Source organism: Thyridium curvatum (assembly GCF_004353045.1).
Source record: "Thyridium curvatum strain D216 chromosome Unknown NODE_17_length_530222_cov_84.051745, whole genome shotgun sequence".
In the NCBI taxonomy this organism is placed as follows: Eukaryota; Fungi; Ascomycota; class Sordariomycetes; order Thyridiales; family Thyridiaceae; genus Thyridium; species Thyridium curvatum.
In genome coordinates, this window is record NW_022156772.1 from 285,297 (window position 1) to 303,239 (window position 17,943).

The 17,943-nt window shown below is 55.6% G+C and overlaps 7 protein-coding genes across 7 annotated transcripts; 4 read left to right on the top strand and 3 right to left on the bottom strand.

The window, feature by feature from the left end:
- Positions 1 to 202: 202 nt before the first annotated feature.
- Positions 203 to 2,146, top strand: E0L32_003809 (uncharacterized protein; the record flags this gene model as incomplete). The annotated part of the gene is made up of 2 exons (XM_031138150.1): positions 203 to 605; positions 777 to 2,146. 2 exons carry the CDS (start codon positions 203 to 205, stop codon positions 2,144 to 2,146), a joined length of 1,773 nt encoding a protein of 590 aa, XP_030998226.1.
- A 1,089-nt stretch (positions 2,147 to 3,235) lies between these two features.
- Positions 3,236 to 4,465, top strand: E0L32_003810 (uncharacterized protein; the record flags this gene model as incomplete). The annotated part of the gene is made up of 2 exons (XM_031138151.1): positions 3,236 to 4,297; positions 4,349 to 4,465. The coding sequence occupies 2 exons, from the start codon at positions 3,236 to 3,238 to the stop codon at positions 4,463 to 4,465; spliced, it is 1,179 nt and encodes a 392-aa protein (XP_030998227.1).
- A 1,117-nt stretch (positions 4,466 to 5,582) lies between these two features.
- E0L32_003811 (uncharacterized protein) lies at positions 5,583 to 6,410 on the top strand (the record flags this gene model as incomplete). Its single annotated transcript, XM_031138152.1, has 1 exon — positions 5,583 to 6,410. The coding sequence occupies one exon, from the start codon at positions 5,583 to 5,585 to the stop codon at positions 6,408 to 6,410; it is 828 nt and encodes a 275-aa protein (XP_030998228.1).
- A 1,964-nt stretch (positions 6,411 to 8,374) lies between these two features.
- E0L32_003812 (uncharacterized protein) lies at positions 8,375 to 10,122 on the bottom strand (the record flags this gene model as incomplete). The annotated part of the gene is made up of 2 exons (XM_031138153.1): positions 8,375 to 9,640; positions 9,700 to 10,122. 2 exons carry the CDS (start codon positions 10,120 to 10,122, stop codon positions 8,375 to 8,377), a joined length of 1,689 nt encoding a protein of 562 aa, XP_030998229.1.
- Positions 10,123 to 12,604: 2,482 nt separating this feature from the next.
- On the top strand, positions 12,605 to 12,979 carry E0L32_003813 (uncharacterized protein; the record flags this gene model as incomplete). Its single annotated transcript, XM_031138154.1, has 2 exons — positions 12,605 to 12,784; positions 12,857 to 12,979. 2 exons carry the CDS (start codon positions 12,605 to 12,607, stop codon positions 12,977 to 12,979), a joined length of 303 nt encoding a protein of 100 aa, XP_030998230.1.
- Positions 12,980 to 13,853: 874 nt separating this feature from the next.
- Positions 13,854 to 14,552, bottom strand: E0L32_003814 (uncharacterized protein; the record flags this gene model as incomplete). The annotated part of the gene is made up of 1 exon (XM_031138155.1): positions 13,854 to 14,552. The coding sequence occupies one exon, from the start codon at positions 14,550 to 14,552 to the stop codon at positions 13,854 to 13,856; it is 699 nt and encodes a 232-aa protein (XP_030998231.1).
- A 570-nt stretch (positions 14,553 to 15,122) lies between these two features.
- E0L32_003815 (uncharacterized protein) lies at positions 15,123 to 17,699 on the bottom strand (the record flags this gene model as incomplete). Its single annotated transcript, XM_031138156.1, has 5 exons — positions 15,123 to 15,648; positions 15,711 to 16,037; positions 16,620 to 16,865; positions 16,972 to 17,323; positions 17,405 to 17,699. The coding sequence occupies 5 exons, from the start codon at positions 17,697 to 17,699 to the stop codon at positions 15,123 to 15,125; spliced, it is 1,746 nt and encodes a 581-aa protein (XP_030998232.1).
- Positions 17,700 to 17,943: the final 244 nt, after the last annotated feature.

Here is a 17,943-nt window from a genome sequence, read left to right on the forward strand (position 1 = left end):
CATTATTAAGGGGTGCAGTGCATGATTATGGACTTTCTTGTTTGATTTCCTCGGCTGACTTCAGCTCCTTTCCACGCTCAAATTTCGCAAAGTCAGGCTGAGAGAAACCCCGTGTATTTCCATTGTCTCAATCACCCCAGCGGAAATCCTCATCAAGTTCAAGAACTCGAATGCTTCTTGAATATGCGACCACAAGCAAACAATGTCTCAGCGACTGTGTCCTCCATGCACCAAGGCAATTCTCAAGATTGACGCGGTGTCGCGGGACGAGCCGGGAAGCACAGTCTACGAGCTCACAGAAGAGCGCAAAGCCACACCTATTTCAAAGGCCGCCGCGAAGTGTGCCTTGTGCAATCTCGTTCACACATATCTCACACAATATGCCGACAGTGCACTGCCAGACGATGACGAAAGAAGCAGCTATTATGAAAAATGGGAGACAAAACCAACGGCCAAAATAGAATATATCATGTTTGGCCGCACGCTGGATACGACGGCTGGGGAAGAGCTTTACCCTGACGACAGTCTTTTCTTATCCATGACCCGAGACCTTCGCTCCTTTACATTCAATGTGTGGGTTGAAGAAGAATTTGCCAACAGTACCAGTGAGTCTACCACTTGCAACGTGAGCTTCAAAGCGCATTCTTGCTAAGCTCATCGAGTATGAGGCACCCCGAGAGTCCCTGGAAAGCTACTGCGTGGCACACGGCCTGTGACAAGCAACAGGCCCACCGAGATCCTCGATATGGTTGGCCCGTTGCTGCATGATTGCATAGATTACCACCCAGAGTGTACACAATCAATCAGTGGGGAGGTGTTAGTCGAAGGCGAGACACTGTTGCCGGCCCGAGTCTTAGAGGTCAATGTTGAGGGCAACTCCGACATCGTCAGGCTCAGGGAGACAGACAACGAAAAGGCTCGCTATTGCACACTGAGCCACTGCTGGGGCACCGAGGACAGACGCCCATATACGGTCACGACCGGCAATCTTGAGAAAGCCCTGTCCGGTCTGCGCCTGACGGAGTTGCCCAGGACTTTCCGCGAAGCAATAGCTATGACCCGAGCTTTGGGCGTAGATTACTTGTGGATCGATAGTCTGTGTATAATCCAGGACAGCGAGAGTGACTGGCTTGCGCAATCTCAGCAAATGGGGCGGATCTATCAGGGAGCCTTTGTGGTATTAGCTGCTGCCGACTCCGAGAACGCGACAGAAGGCCTTCTTGTCACTGAGAGGCACCCTGAGCTGACTGTACGGATCCCCGGCTCAGCGCTGGGGCAGAAGAATTCCGGGACAACCATCAATCTCAACCTTATGACTCTGCACGAATCGGACCCAGACCAAAGCAGATTAAGGTCACGAGCATGGGCGTTCCAAGAATGGCTCCTTGCCCGTCGGCTGCTCTTATTCATGCGCGGTGGAATAACTTGGAAATGCAAGAAAAGAGGTCATTCAGACGCACCCCTGGACCAAATCCTCCCATGGAGATATACCCTTCTTCCAGAAACGGAACAAGGTGCTGGCAAGGCTGAGCTGGAGCGATGGTTCAGCTTAATTTCTTACTATTCATCCACTAACCTCACAGTCAAGACCGATCGGCTCATAGCATTGCAAGGGGTGGTCAACGAAATCAACCTCCGACGCCAACAAAAATATTTCGCGGGTGTATGGGAAAAGGACCTAGCAGTCCAGCTGGCATGGCATTGCGTGTCGGACAACTCAAAGGAGGATTTGCCGCACCTGCCAAGCTGGTCTTGGGCGGCAATGGGCGGACGGAAAGATTACGCCTTCACGGCCGGCTTTCGTTACTACCCAGGCATGTCGACCGAGGCTGAAAGTTCCGTCGCTTTCGACAGTTTGGGCAAGATATTGATTGCCAGCGGGGATCTCCGACGCGTCCTGTGCCGGCAAGTCTATCTCTCGAATAACCCAACAAGCACTCTGCCGACAAAGGCGAGTGCTGTACGCAGACGCTTCTTCTTTACTGCTATGAGGAGATCGAGGATGAGGGGATATAGGATCGCGATCTACGAACTAGCCCTCGATGCTGAATCAGAGGGCATCGGAGCTGTCATATTTGATTCGCAACCAGTCCTCGACGTATACATGCTCCCCCTAGTCTCCTTTGAGGGGGATAGATGGAGGTAAGTCGATACCAGCCTTGCAACCAAGAGACCAGTCCCGCGCCTGCTTGGTGTTCTATGGTACTAAACATCAGAATGAATCGACAGCTATTTGCGCCGCGACTGGAAGCAAAGACTTCGGATCAAGGGGGAAAAAGCATGGCTGTTTGTTCATAAGGTCTTTGGGGGTGCACAGCAAAGGGCGTTTGCAGGGCTTCATCTCGAAGTGTTGAAACAGAGCTGAGCTGTCTTTGCACTCCTGCTAACTCCTTGCAATGAGTCGAAGACCCAGTACAGACGGGTGGGCCTTGCACTGATATCCGAGCACGAAAAGCTGAGAGAAAGCGATGCGACTTGGCAAACAATAGAGATAGTCTGAGGCTAAATCACTTCTATGATGCTTCGTTTCTAGAGACTATAAAGGTTGGCTGGAGCCTGGACACTTGATGTTTCGGCCGAGACTGTTGGGCAGCGGTACGATTGTGTTAGAACCAAGCTCTGTTTCCATATATTCGACGAGTCTAGGGATTTTTGATAGAAGACTCCTGTATGAAGTGGTCTCAATTTGAAGAATTGGAGTCCAGATATGCTGAAGGAAGTGTTAAGTAATTGCCTCACCTCCCGACCCGGAATGAGCCGGCCCCGACAAGGGACGGGCGCTGCAGCCTTAAATGGGCTCGGAACACTGGCCAAGACAACATCCGTCAGCCTGATGGTTGGAGGTTCCCCTTTCAATCATTCGCAAGTTACTGTGCCGCCCACTAGTTCGGCTCCTTCTCCATGGGGGCATGCATGTCTCCAGAGATCGACATTGTGACTTCTCATTTATGCACACCCCGCAAATGACGACCCATGGAGTAGCTTCGAGTGGGAGTGATATATCGAAGTTTAGCATTATGTCGGTCAGAATGGCAGGCTAACGGCATGCCATCTGCTTGGCATTTATACCAATGGAGTCCATCGAGAACTTCTTCACTGGGCAACGAAGCCCATGGCTTCGGTTGTCGTTCCGCATCGGGTGCGGCACGACAGGACGGTCGCCATTTAAGTAGATTCTCATAGAGTGTAAAGATCTCAAGTGTGATCCGCACGCATACAATCACATCCATCAACAATGAAGTCTCAGTGGCTTTCCCTGCTGACCATCTGCGGCGCTGCGGCGACCGCGCTGGCCGACAAGCGGCCCTACTCGGTGCTCATGACCGAGGCCACCATGGCCCGCAAGGTGGCCAAGGTGCGCTGGTACACCGAGCAGGTCTTCTACCGCGGCGTCCAGTACGTCTACAACGCGACGGGCGACGCCAAGTACGCCGCGTACATCCGGGGCCAGCTCGACCCCATCCTGACGGAGAACGGCACCTTCACCAACTGGGACGGCGTGGCCAGCTACGAGGGCCTGGACAACCTGCGCGTGGGCGAGACGATGCTCTTCCTCTGGGAGCACACGGGCCAGCAGCGGTACCTCAACACGGCCGACTTTTTGCGGCGCGAGATCGACAGGCAGAACCGCACGGACGAGGGCGGCCTCTGGCACATGGACAAGACGCCCGACCAGCAGTGGCTCGACGGGCTCTGGATGGTGGGCGCCTTCTACGCGCACTGGACGGCGCTGTTCGAGCCCGGCAACGGGACGGCCTGGGACGACATCGCGCACGAGTTCGACCTGATCGAGGAGCACTGCCGCGACCCCGGGACGGGCCTGCTGTTCCACGGGTACGACGAGAGCAGGAGGGCCGTGTGGGCCGACCCGGTCACGGGCGCGTCGCCGATGCTCTGGGACAGGGCGGACGGCTGGTACTTCAACGCCCTCCTCGACGTGCTCGACTGGTTCCCGCGGTCGCACCCGGGCTTCGGCAGGCTGAGGGGGTACTTTGTCACGCTGGCCGAGGCCCTGCGGAGGGCGTGGGATGGCGAGGGCGGGGGCTGGTGGCTGGTGATGGGGCCCGACTACGTCGGTCGGAAGGGCAACTACATCGAGAGCAGCGGGACCGCGCTCTTCGTGACGGGCTTCCTCAAGGGCATGCGCAAGGGCTACATCCCCAAGCACGAGTACCAGGAGTTCGCCTTTGGGGCCTACGACGCCATGACGAGGAAGTTTGTGAACGAGACGTGCGGCACGATCAACTGGGAGGGCACCGTCAAGGTTGGGCACCTGAACGGCAACGGCACCTTTGAGGTAAGTTGGCTTCATCAACGTCATGATTCGATCCAATCCAACGTTGCATAGGCGGGACTGACGGGGAGTCTACAGGCCTACATCAAGGAACCGATTGCGCAGAACTGGCTGCTCGGCGTTGGTCCGTTCATCTACGCCAGCTCAGAGATCGAAGCCATGAGAGGCTGACGAGGGAGGCGAATGATGGGTCCCAACCATAGTCCCACAGCTCCGCGTCTCGAGGGAAGGGTTTCGGCTTCCGGAGCCGAGTGGCGGGATTTGACAGCTTGCGGTGCTGGCCAACCACTCCCACGTGCATCGCCAATAGAAAACACGAGAATCAATGAGCTGACTTTCTGCCCTTGACCTGATCGCCCCAGAGCTGTAAAAAAGCAACGTAGGCTAGCTAGGCTCCTTGCAGTCTGGGTCCATGACGATCCCGGCCTCGACGTGAAGGTGGAGCGCCTCTTCCTAGCCGAGCAACGCTTCACCAAACAAAGCGCATCGCATTGGCGCAAAGGCCAGCCACCGTCACCGCCGTGACATCCAGAAATAGCCTTGACAGCGGGGAGCCGATTAAGCGTAAATAGGGTTCTTACGAGCCTGGCGTGCCTGGGTCTGAACGATTTAGGGCTGGTCTGGCTGGTGCGGCGGGCCCTGAAGATCCATTCTGACGTCAAAGAGTCGTGCCAAAGGACTTCTTCTGGCCCATTTTCCCGCCATGCGACCTCGTATTCACAGAGTCCACTTTGTGGGCACCCAGCCCGCCAAGCCCGCCCAGCAGTGCACCGGGTGATTGGGCAGCTGGTGATTCAGGGTCTCGCCTAGAGCCAGGACGTCATTCTCTGCTGGAAGATGGCCGTGGGGAGCTTCTCGTCGTATTCTTTGCCCGAAGACTTTGCCATCGCGCGTGGCTGGCGGGCGGAGACTGCGAAGAGAAACCTCCACTCTCTCGGCATCACGGGGTTTTGCCATGTCGTTTTGGCATCGTCTCGAGGGTTGGCAGTCGGCCGATTGCAGATCACTGCCGTACTGCAACCCAGCCGCCTGATCCGCATGACCGCTTTGAGGGCATGTCGAGATCTTTCGGGAAAACCGTGGTTGGCAGATTTCTTGATCAGGCTAAATCGTGTATAAAGACGAGACCAGGACCTGGTTCAGGAAGGCTTCATTCCAGTCATCATTCCAGTCATCATTCCAATCAATCATCCTCATTCCATTCCAAAGGCAAATCAGTCGTTCTAGAAAGGCCAATCCACGCACGCCACCAAGTCCTATCATCTCTCTCTAGATTCAGCCCTCCACCATGATCTCCAAGAACATCGCCGTCGCTCTGGCCCTGGCCTCCGTCGCCTCGGCCGCCCCGGCCCTCAAGGGCCGCAAGGTCGCCGAGGACTGCTACAGGGCGTACGACGCCTGCGTCGCCGCCGGTACGCCCGAGGTCATGTGCGCCTGCGACCAGACCGCCTGCCTCGGCGAGGACGCCGCCCGCATCCGCGAGTGGTGCTACCAGCAGACCCACACCCTCAAGCCCGCGCCGACCACCACCGGCATGACATCCACCGCCACGGCGAGCCCCACCTTCACCTCCATCCCGGGCATCCCCGGCGGCTGCAACCCGGCCCACCCGGGCTCCTGCCCGTCCTCCTACTTCACCTACCCCACCCTGACCGCCACAGCCACGGCGACCGCCACGGCGGCGCCGAGCCAGGCTCCCGCCCCGCCGGCCGCCGCCGCCGGAGGCTACCACGACCCCGTCCCCGTCGAGGGCAAGACCTGGACCGTCGAGAACCTGATCCGGTACTGCGGCGCCGACAACTCGGGCTGCGACTACAACTTTGACCTCGCGACGCCCGAGGGCAAGGAGCACTGCACCGTCGTCCGCAACCCGGGCGCCAACGGCGCGACCGAGAGCTGGTCCGACCTGCCCTGCTCCACGGGCTCCAAGTACAAGGTCTCGTGGGGCTACGTCACCGAGCCCGGCCCGGCCTTCGCCGTCATGACCGTCGTCGACGGCAAGCAGCTGGCCTGGTTCGGCGTCTCCAACGTCAACGGCCAGGAGGTCACGCCCTCGAGCCCCTTCGGCTCCGGCCACTACGGCAACATCGGTCCCCAGCAGGTGTACACTTACTAGGTCTGGTGTATGACTCTGACTGGGTTTCATAATGTAATGAAGGAGGGAGGAAACGCATAATGATGACGATGTTGCATAGTTATTAGACATATAGACAGATACCAGACACTTAATGTAATGAGACGAACAGTACATCAACACTCACCGTTCATTTTTGGATGTGACATCAAGCAGTCCCTAGTATCTGGTGTAGGAAAAAGCCTTTGATTTGCAAACGCCAGCCTGTTTGTGCAGAGGGTTTGTTCGTCTCTGAAACGATCATGTTATTGGCGACGCACTGCGAATGCATTTCCACTTGTGGATTCGCCCGGATCTCCAACCTCCGGAACTGCTCGAGATCACAAACGTCCTCGACGACGTCATCCTCTGCCTGCTGTCGCGACCTCGCCGAGACGAGCCGCCGGATCGAGGACGTGGTGGTACGCCACGGGTTTCCTGCCTGTGCTGCTGCAGGTCAGTGACCTTTACAGGTAGGTATTGGAGGAGAAGCTCCTCCAGATCAAGCGTCTCTTCGGCAGTCGTTGCGAGCTGACCCGTTTCTGAATGCCCTCTACGCAAGCGCGCGCCCCGTACGTCCCTGCTACGTGCACCGGGACCATTTCATCCTTTCTATACTTTCTTTAGCTACATTTTTCCACTCTTCCACAGCTGTGCAGACCTTATGGGGGCTCTTGTGCCCAAAAGGAAAAAGGACAAAAGCAAAAAAGGAGAAAAGAGGAAAAAAGAAATCGTCCTTCAGGTCCTGCCCTCCACCTTACAGGACGTGTCCTATGCATCGGTGTTCGTCAGCTACAGCACCGCGCTTCCTCCTTTCGGGGGTTATTAATCGCAGAATTTGTTTGCAGCTTCTCAACCTCGCACCACCGGGGATCGAACTCCCGTTGTCGGGGGCAGGGGTTGAGAAGCTGTGTCTGAACGGGGGAGCTAGGTGGTGTTGAGGTTAGGCAACGAGTTGCTTCTCCAGCTACATCATCTCCCCCTGTTGAAGATCAGTAGGGTCTAAAGGATCCTATAAGGCATAACTCAAATTGCTCTCACCCAAGAGAGCGGAGAACTTGGAGGTCTGATCTGGTCTGGAACTCCGATCCGCTGTGTGTACACTTGCGCCTCAACACTTGATACACCAAGCCAGGTATCGTGATGTCTTTACGTGATTTTCACGACATCTCCGTCGGATCAAGTGTAGTTAGCTGCGATGATATCATGCGTGCAGGTAAGCGGAGTGGGATAAGAGGCTGTCCCCGGACATCATCACGCCAGTGGTTGGAATCGGTTTGGCGTGCCACATTCTGGCAGAGACCAATTACGAATAATTTTGAGTTGCAACGAATGTCCAAGCCGTTCTCACCGAGAGGGACCAGCGAGAGGGACCAGCGAGAGCCGTAATGAACGTCGCAGTGTCATCAAAGGCGTTGATCCCATAAAGTTTGATGTCTATCTGTGAGGCTCCCACCCTGCGTTTATACAAGCAATCACTACACATCTGATCCATATTCCGGTTGCCCGTTGCGCGGCCATGCTCGCATGTGATCTTGACCGATGGCATGAAGACAAAAGGCTAAAAGAATACATTATCATCTACGAAGCTTCATCCTTGCATTTTCACCACTCAAAGAATGGGCAAAAAGGCAAAAAAAGGCAAAAAATTAAGTTGGTTTGATTCCAGATTGAATCTGGAGCACCGGGAATTGAGCCCGATGCGGGGGTCGAACCCGCAACCTTGAGATTAAGCTATGGGATGTTAGTATATTGTGGCGGTGGTGTGGTTTCCTTGGGGAAGTCTCACAGTCTCACGCTCTACCTGTGGAATTTGTTAGCAAGAGGGAATTAATGTGACGGGGCCTGAAGATTTCAACGTACCGATTGAGCTAACCGGGCTGTTTCGATGGGGGCCCGGGTAGTTATTTACTCTTACCAAGCCCCGCACCTTAGCCCTACCTCTGCCCAAGCCCTAATCTACCAATCTACCGTAGCCGGACCAAGAAAACCCACTTCTCCTTTACCGGCGATGCCACCTGATCAAAGCAGGGTTCATCGGCCTCGAGAACATCGACTGTGTGTGAACATCGTTCATTAGCAAGCGCTCTCTCGAAGGGAGCAAAAAGGTACTGAATGCTAAGCAAAAAGGAGCATACCGAGTAATCCGTCGCCGGGACGTCCGCCTCGGGATCGACCTGCTCCATCTTGAGCAGGCGCACCAGCGTCGCCAGCGTCGCGCCCAGCTGCACGTACGCAAACTTCTCGCCCACGCACCGGTGCCGGCCCGCGCCGAACGGCAGGTACGGGCTGGTGACCGACTTGGACATGACGCCGAAGCCGTAGTTGACCGTCGGCCCCGTAACCTCGCCTTCCTCCTTATCCTCCTCCCCGGCGCCGCCGTCCCACCGGTGCGGATCCCACACCATGGGCCGCGGGAAGACCTCCTCGCTGCGCGCCATGAAGCCCGGGGACGCGAGCACGACGTGGCCCCTCGGCACGGCCCAGTCCGTGCCGGGCACGGGCATCGGCGCCGTGACGGCCCGCAGGATGGAGTGGATGGGGCTGTGCAGCCGCAGCGTCTCCTTCATGACCTGCTTGTTCAGCGCCAGGCTCTCCAGCCCCTCGAGCGTCAGCTCGGCCCCCGGGCCCAGCACGGCGAGCTGCTCCTGCCACAGCTCCTCGACCAGCTCGGGCCGGTGCGCGAGGTTGAGCAGCACCCAGGCGCCGCTGGCGGCCGTGTTGTGCTGCCCCGCCATGAGCATGGCGATCATGAGGCGCGCGACGTGCAGGTCGGAGAGCGTGGTGCCGTCCTTGTACTGCCCGTCCATGAGCGCGGCGATCATGTCGGACTCTTCTTCCTCATCGTGCTGCTGCTGGTCGCCCGCGTTGGCGCGATGGCGGCGGCGGCGGATGATATCTATGTACAGGTCCTCCATGACCTGGCGGGCGCGGTCGCGGCGGCGGTTCTGCGGCAGGGGCAGCCAGGGCGCGACAAAGTTGATGGGCTGGAAGCCGTCGTCGAGGTGGCGGTAGAGCGTGGCGAAGGTGTCGTCGAACTTGGAGCGCACCTCGTTGCCCTGCAGGGAGACGGTGGCCGTGTAGATGGTGATCTCGGCGAGGGCCTCTGTGATGTTGCAGGTGCCGGACTGGCCCTTGAAGTTGGGCGAGGTGCGCACGTAGTCCTCGACCTCCTTGACGAACTTGGGGATGTAAGAGCGGAGAGCCTTGGTGGTGAAGGCCTCCTTGACGAGCTGCGGGCAGCGGTCAGTATGGACGAATCTGGGGGGATTTGGGCAGGGTGTGCGCGCACTCTCTTCTGGTCCATCAGCTTCTCGTTTGGACAATCGTAGATCACGCCATTGCCAAAGACGGGCGTCGTGAGCTTCCCGTAGATATCTTCGGCGTTGAGGTCCGAGTGCTTGCCGTTGAGGATGAAGTTGTTGCCCTTTGCGCCGAGATAGACGGTGTGCGGCGTGCCCAGCAGGATGAAGGTAAAGCAGTCGCCGTGCTTGGCCCGGCACTCGGCAAAGAACTTGTAAGGGTCCATGCCATACTGCACCGTGCTGCCTATCCAGGGGAAGACGTGGAAGACGACGGGCGGCCGTTTGCGATCCGGGAACCAGAGCTGCGATACCACATTCTGGGCGATGGCGAAGGCGATGATAAGCGCTATCGTCAGCGGTATCGACGCTGATAGCGGGAGACTGCGGTAGGCGCCGTAGAGGGATGCCATCGCGACTTGTTCATCGAGTCCTGGTGTTATCTACAGCGAGGAATGCTGGATTACTACCAGAGGAAGATCGAGAACTAAAGAGAGAATGGAGGTCATTGTCTAAAATACTTTCTTTTGTCTGTCTGACGTCTTGAACGTGGAATCTGACCACTCGCGATGACGGTGAGTCGACCTGACCATTGTCCGCTAAACCCATCCTTGCTTAGCGCCTTCATCCCCTGTATCTTGCCATTGGCCAGCCCCTGGAATGCGAGCTGGAACCCGAATACGCGAGCCGCGCCGAGCCGTCAGCACTAAATCCAACCTCATCAAAAGTTCCAACAAAAGTCCGGGCTTCGTGTTCGGATTCTGGCGTCTGGATGATCGAATGCTTGTTTGGATATGAGCCATCCAGATACAGAGGGTCAGTCTAGACAATGCAGCAGAATTCAAGAAGGTCTCGAGTAGACCACCGCGATTTCTAGATAGACAGTGTATTGCCCAGTATTTGATTCCCGGATGTCACACTTGACGGCGGTTACTTTGTAGGCTGGGTGGAGTGAATCTTGTAGTTTTTGACAGTTGCATTTAAATATGTTTGTTCGTTCGTGTGCTCTCACGATCTTTCCAGCGTTGTCGATTAATCGTGGCATCAATCGTTTTGTGAAACATAGTCACTTGCTCAACTTCATCATGAATATCATCATCCCTATCAGGGTTAGCATCGGGTAGATTCGCGCGGAGCCAATATGCGGATATCATAGCAAGGTAGAAAGACCATGATAATTAAACGAGGGACATAGCTCCTGATAGATCCATATGTTGTAGTGGCGAGTAACCCAATATCAATGCAGGCAGCGACCGTCATTCTGTCGTGGATGCTTCGTTGGGCACGCAGCTGAAGGACCACAGAAGTGAGGACCTGGTCCAGCGTGAGAAAGATTGAAATGAAGTGAGAGCCCTGACGGGGTTCACAGCAGTGCTTTGGGTATTGTAGTCATAACCAGATTGCCATCCCACATGAAGCAGTCAGTCAGGATAACCGGCATAGTGCAAATTGTATGTTTGGTATTGATGGCTGGGCCAAGATATTCCAGGCATCCGGGGAAATCCAGCACAGGCACGTGCGCGTGGCAGCGGTATTAACAACCAGACTGAGCTTTGCAAACATCACGGTGTTGAGTAGCATGACAAAGTCGAATCTTGGCTTCGACTTTGTTCACTGCCTTGCAGTTTGCTCACGTAGACTAACTTGGCCCTCAAATTCACCACGGACCCCCTCCCCCGCGAAAGGCAGCTATCTTACCCTTATTATTGTAAATAGAGTACCTAGTTTCCATAGGGGGTGGGATGGTGCAATGGTTCATGACCACGATAACGTGGATTCCATTTAATAAATAGCACGCCATCCTACCCTCACGGCGGAGGACACCACATTAATGTGGCTGGTCTCGTGTTCGAGCAAAGAAAAACTGCAAAAGTGGTTTTTCGTAGGTCAGGGTTCGAGTGACACCTTGGCTGAGCTTTTTTGCCCCCTTTCTGCTTTTTTTTTGCTATCTCACTTTCTGGCATTTACTTTTGCCACAACACAAGAACCTGACGAGAGCGAGCATATGGGCATATCAAAATTTAACTAGACCATGACCTTGATTCGGTGCTCTCTTCACGGCTTGATTGAGTTGCGTGAGATTTGGAAAATTGTTTCTTGCACTCGTAGTCTGCGTAATGCAGTCATCAACTCCATAGATATGTCAACCAACCAGGTACTAGATCCGAAGGCGGAGACCTGCATGCAAGCGTGAGAGGATGTGCCGGATCTAACATGACCACGCGTCTCTCTCCATGCATATACACTGCTCCCGCGCTTGGAAATCCGATTCGGTCGCCATTCCGCAAGCCCCTCCCTGAAGCGTGGAAGAGCCTCTCGCAACGGCTGCAGGTATGCGGACTGTGTGGCGACCTTCAGGCTTGCGAAGAGTTCAAGCATTCCTGCTCTACCGCCGGGATATCCGAAACCTCACAATCGATCTAGGTAGTTACCTCCGAGCCAAGGCGGCGCGGCCCTCAAGGCTCGGGGCAACAGACTGTTTGGTGTTACACAGCCTCGGGTCCCGATCTATTCTCATTTGTTCGGTTAGACATTTCAGCTGTGGTCGTACCATGCCAGGCTTACTCACTTTTGCGATGCAGGATGCAGTATCCGAATATGGTCGACTCGGGATGATCATTCAACCTTGAAGCCGCGATAGACGAGGGATGCTTATATGATTGCAACGACCTTGTCTCATAGGCCGACCTCGACATTCTGTCCAGGGAGTCGAGAGTTCAGGATTAAAGGACAACACAGATGTGAGCGGTGTGCGTTATTGTTAGTCTCGAGAAGACGATCAGACTCGACGTGTATAAATATGGTTGTGATGTCCCCCTTCTCCTGAAAAGTCTAAGAAGGGAAGCAGATCATATCCAAATCAGAAAGCCCAGTCCAATATTCTTCTTCGCCAATATGCAGTTCACCAAGACCGCCCTCTTTGCCCTCCTCTCCTTCGCTGTTGCGAACCCTCTTCCCGCGGAGGGCACCAGCGAGACAACCGAGCTCCAGCTCGCCGCTAATTGCAACCACAGTATCGGCAACTGTTATGATAATGACTGTGATGGCAACCCGACAACCCTGGTCTGCCTCGGTGTACGTACAAAAGCCAATTAGCAAGGTACATATAGGAAGCCTGGACACTAACTGTACATCCTCCTCATCTAGGGCCCATTCATTGGATGCCCTTGCGGTTACAACTGCAATGGCAAGGGTCCTTGCGACTACAATGGTTGCGATGGCGTGAACGGCCGCTGCACGGCCAACTACCTTGGCTGTGCCTGCCATTAGGCGCCCTGACGGCTGCTGTATCTGATCCGCTACTTGTTGCCTGATCAGAGGGAATGGGTTGATTGATTGCCCCCAAACACCTACGTCCTGTCTCCGTGTCATTTTCCTTTCGTTCAAGTTGTCATTGCCCCGTTGAAGCTTCACATTAAATCGATAAAACCCCCCCACGCTCGTTAATATATTGTTTGGACAACCATAACTTGTCATTGTTATTTTGCATGAGTCTGTGAAGGGCAGTAGTGACTTCTCACTACGAAAAGGTTAAGCACATGGGATATTATGCCGGTCTGAACCCTCGACGTGACTGCACTGAGCATTTTACCTAGAAGTGCGGATAGAATGTGCGTAGGCAGGTCTCCTAGGGGGTCGCCCAAGCAATGAGACTGTCGAACGTATATCATAAGTGTTGGGCCTTCATCGATCGGGATTGCCCATCCGCACCGTCCCTCTGGGGTCGCTCCCTGGTCTGCTTCACCGAGCTCTCCATGTAGTTCACACTCTGTACCACTCCTATCGCATTACGCTTCGTCTCATTCTCATCCAGCCCAACAAAGAGGGTGGCCATGCTGTCCGACTTGAAAGCCTCAACATCTCCACGAGCAGTCTGCCAGATGGTACCAGTCAGAAGGAGAGTCACCAACACAACGAATACGACTGGCCCCGTGAACCGTCATGCGTAGACTGAGACTCGGCCATAACTCGGGCCTATCAGGAATCTCTGATGTATCGACTCAGAAGATCTACTGAGATGGTAAATCATGTTCTTTGGCGGGCCCAACTTAAAATCGTGAACTTGCATGGATCCGAATTTCCGCGTCGTGAGGATACATGTACGGACCATCATTTTCCGTCCATGATGTGAGAAGCACTTCTTTCAAGTCGAAACCGCCCCTTGAGTATCAGTCGTCGCCGCATCAGTCGCCGCCTTCCACCTGTACTCCTTCTCGATGCCCTTGCGCTTCTGCGCCGTGTCGCACAGCCTCTCGTTCCCGCACTCGCACTCGCCGCCCTCGCGGATCCAGCGGTACGTGATGCTCCAGCGGTGGCCGCGCGGGCGCACCCCGCCGCCACCGCCGGGCAGGGGATCGGTCTTGCGCGCGCGGATGGAGTGCGTCCAGTGCAGGCGCGCGTCGCCCGAGAGCCGCACCATGCTGCGCGGCGGCAGCTCGACGTCCACGGTCTCGGCGTGGCCCTCCCCGCCGCGGAACTGCATCGGCACGGGCGCGCCCAGCGACAGCGCGTACAGCTGGTCGTAGGCGCCGTGCGTGTCGACGTGCGGCGGGATGCCGGCGCCGGGCGGGTAGTGCTGCAGGCAGACCTGGTCGGGCGGCGCGGGCTCCGCGGGCGGGAGCAGGGCGCGCAGCCAATCCGGGAAGGGCTTGTAGGGCGTCTCGGTGTCGACGCCAAAGGTCTTGTAGCTGAAGGTGTAGCCGTAGTGCAGGGACAGGCGGCCGGAGCGGGCGGGCCACTCGAGCTCGTTCTGGAAGATGCGGATGAGCTCGGCCTCGTGCTCGGGCGTGATGAACTCCTCTTGCATGAGGATGCCCGCGGGCCGGATCGGTAGTTCCTCCATTCTCCGGTGCTACCTGGGCGCGTTTTGGATGCACATGCCGGAAGTGCCTCGGTGGCTTCGGGTCCGCTTGTCGAGTGGACTGATTGAAGTGATCTCTTGACGGGTCGCTGGACACTCACTTACTGAAGTAAAGTGATGTGGCGATGGGAATGGAAAAGATTAGGAATGATCCTCACTCTGGGAGTGTTCTAACACCAATGGCGCATCACTTGGTGGTATGTGAAGGTGCGAAAACTGGTGGTGCCACAGCCACAAGGTTGAATTTTACATCACGTGACTACAAATATCATCAAGTTGTTTGCAAACACAGGAAGTCAACTCATATGAAATGAGTTTTCTCTTTCTCTTATTCTCTTTTCGAAAGATACTAACAAGGTCATACAAATGCAATATGCGAAAGTGCCAAGATAGGAGACTGTCAGTCGCGCAACCCAACTTCAGTGCTCGGAACATCCCATCCCAATCATGCACTTATAAGGCGCCACGCATGGTTTGCGGATCTGGTATACAGACCGTGCTCAAAGCTTAAGGTATGTTCACAAGCTAACTCAATCAAGCATACTAATCAAATCAACTTGATGCCGTGCCGTCCAAGTCATCGCCCTCTAGCGTATCCTTCTTGGAGCCGTGAACTGCATGATGCAACAGCGTCTTGGAAAGATCAACAAGACTAACTTTCGGCATGGGGATAATAAGGGCAGCCATGTAAATCACAATGTTGCGCCAAAGAGGTCCTGTGATGAAAGCGGGCCTGGCAATCATGGCTTCCACCTCGCCTGGATGCTGGGCGGCGTACTCGAGCACCTTCGTCTCCGTTGCGCCCTGAACGAGATGTCTCCAGTCAATGAATGTCCCAGTATCAAGAATATCGAGGGAAAGGAGCCTTACCCTCATCAATGAGTACTTTGCTTGGTACTTAGGCGTCTTGGTTTGGTCACGCTCGGAGCCAGCACCGCTGATGTACAGGAAACGGAATGGCCGCGAGGCTGTTGACTCGTGCATGGCTTTCATCCCAGCGAGCGGGCATTGCTGGCACACATACGTGACGTAGTCCCAGCTGAAGCCGGACGATTTGGTTGGTGTGATGGCGACAGTCCTGATGGTGAGGGCCGTATCAGCAGTGGAACTGGCACTGAATGGTGGCCATGCTCCACTTACCATATGCACGCATCGGCATCCTCAAACTCCTTCTTCACCTCGTCGGGGTATTTCCCATAGTCCTCGATGACGACGCTCTTCAGCTTGCTGGGATCCGAGCCCTCCAAGAGCTTGTCTGGAACCTGGACAGGCTTGCGGGCCAAGGCGATGACAGAAGTAATCTCCGGCACGCGCAGGCTCTGCCGAATCAGCTCGCTGCCGACATAACCGGTCGCGCCTGTCACGATCAGCTTCATGGCGATGTCTACACGGGCGCGATGTCTAATGAAGAGAGTGAACGGTGAGAAATCGTGAATGGCATGAGCAACATCAGGAACTTTGGGAATGCTGAGAACGACCCACTTAAATCTCACCAGCTCCCCATGTGCCATCTAAGGTCGAAAGACGCCAGGCATCACAATCCTGGCCGTGAATTGCACCAATCAGAAAATTGAAGCCAAGAAGACAAACTGCCTAAGGAATCAAGCCAGCCTTCCTAAATATCTCAAAGGCGCTTAGCCAGCCCCAGATCGGGTCTCTGTCTCCTTCGAACCCCGTGTTCCGTAGCCTCCCCAGCCTCATCTGCCGGTCGAAAGTAAGCCAGTAACCGACACTGTTAACTATCGGCTTCCAGCCCCAGCTCGATTGCCGCAAAGTCCAATTAGATTTGTTGAGATATTGAAGATATACTTGATCACCTTTCATGCCCTTGTTTCTTTTATGAAATATGAAAAGGAAGAGAGGAAAGTTTCTCATGCACAGCCTCACAAATGTGATGAAAGCTTCGCCTGTTGAGGGGCGGCGTAAAGCAAGGTGGCGGTCCGGCTAATATTTTACTACCAAGATCATACGAGAAGCCCCTTTATCTACACAGTTGGTATATGGTTCAAAGTACCAAGACTTGTTCACCCAGTAGTGCCATTGGTTTACATGATACCGAAGAACTGAAGATCCATCGTCTCGTGCACGGGGACGGTGTGACCAACACCCTGGCCGCTGTACCCAACAAGCTGAGCAGTCGTGGCGGTTCCGTCGCCGTAGATGGTCTGGGTATAGCCAGCCTGAGGGGTGTTGGCAGTGTCCTTCTTGGTGGTCAGGCCAAAGACATTGGACCACTGCTTGAGCGTCTCCTGGTAGTTGGGGTAGCGGAGCGTGGTATCGGCGGTGCCGTGCCAGCTGCAATGACAAGCAGGTTAGCTTTTTTTTCCTCTTATGCACAATGCTTTCCACCCAGCCCAACATTCGGTCCCTGTTAAGAAGAGGACAGGGGACAAGGACTTACATCTGCATCCGGGGACGGGCGCCCGTGTAGCCCTTGTAGTAGCCCCGGACCATGTCGCCCCACTGCTGGGCCGACTTGGTCAGCTGGCCGTTGGCGCAGGCGTTGGCCCATCCCGGCGGGTCCTGCGTGGCCGTCGCGCCCTGGACGAAGAAGCAGCCGTCCGGCACGCCCGAGTAGACGGACCCGGCCTTGAAGACGTCCGGGTAGGCGCCGACCATGACGTTGGTCATCATGGCGCCCGAGCTGGAGCCCGTGACGAAGGTGCGGTTCGCGTCGCCGCCGTACTTGTCGACGGCGTGCTTGACCATGTTGGCGATGGTCTGGCTGTCGCCGCCGCCGTCGTGGGTGAGGCCTGTTTGATTGGGGAGAGCAGCGTGTCAGTGCTCGCCCTTTTTGGAAAGGTCAATCTTCATAGCAGAGGAGGGGAACATACTGGCAGTCGAGGCAACATCGAAGCAGCCGCCTCCTGACTTAGAGTTGGGGTAGATCAGCATGAAGTTGTGCTGGTCGGCCAGGGGCATGTAGTGGGTCTCGGTCGAGTACCCCTGCGCAGAGCCCTGGCAGTGGTGGATGGCGACGACGATGGGCGCCGGAGTCTTGAGGTTCCTGGGCACGTAGACAAACATGCCCACGTTCGTGGGGCCGGCCCTGAAGTCATTGACCCTTTGCAGCTGGCAGCTGCCGAGGCTGGCCAGCGCCAGAGCGGTGAGGCTTGAGAGGAAATGCATAGTTGACGTCCAGTGGGTGACTTATTGGGTTGGCAAGACTCAGCTCGAGGGATGATGCGTCTGAAGGAGGCTCACTGAAAGGATATAAGCTCTGGAATGCCAAGAGATATATACCCGCCATCCTAGATGGTGTTTCCCAGCGAGCGTCCACGTCGAGGTACAGTTCCATTTACCCCGGAAATCCCTTCCCTTTCGGTGTCCACTTCTTTCTGGCGGCTAATATCTGTCCGGCACATGCGCACAC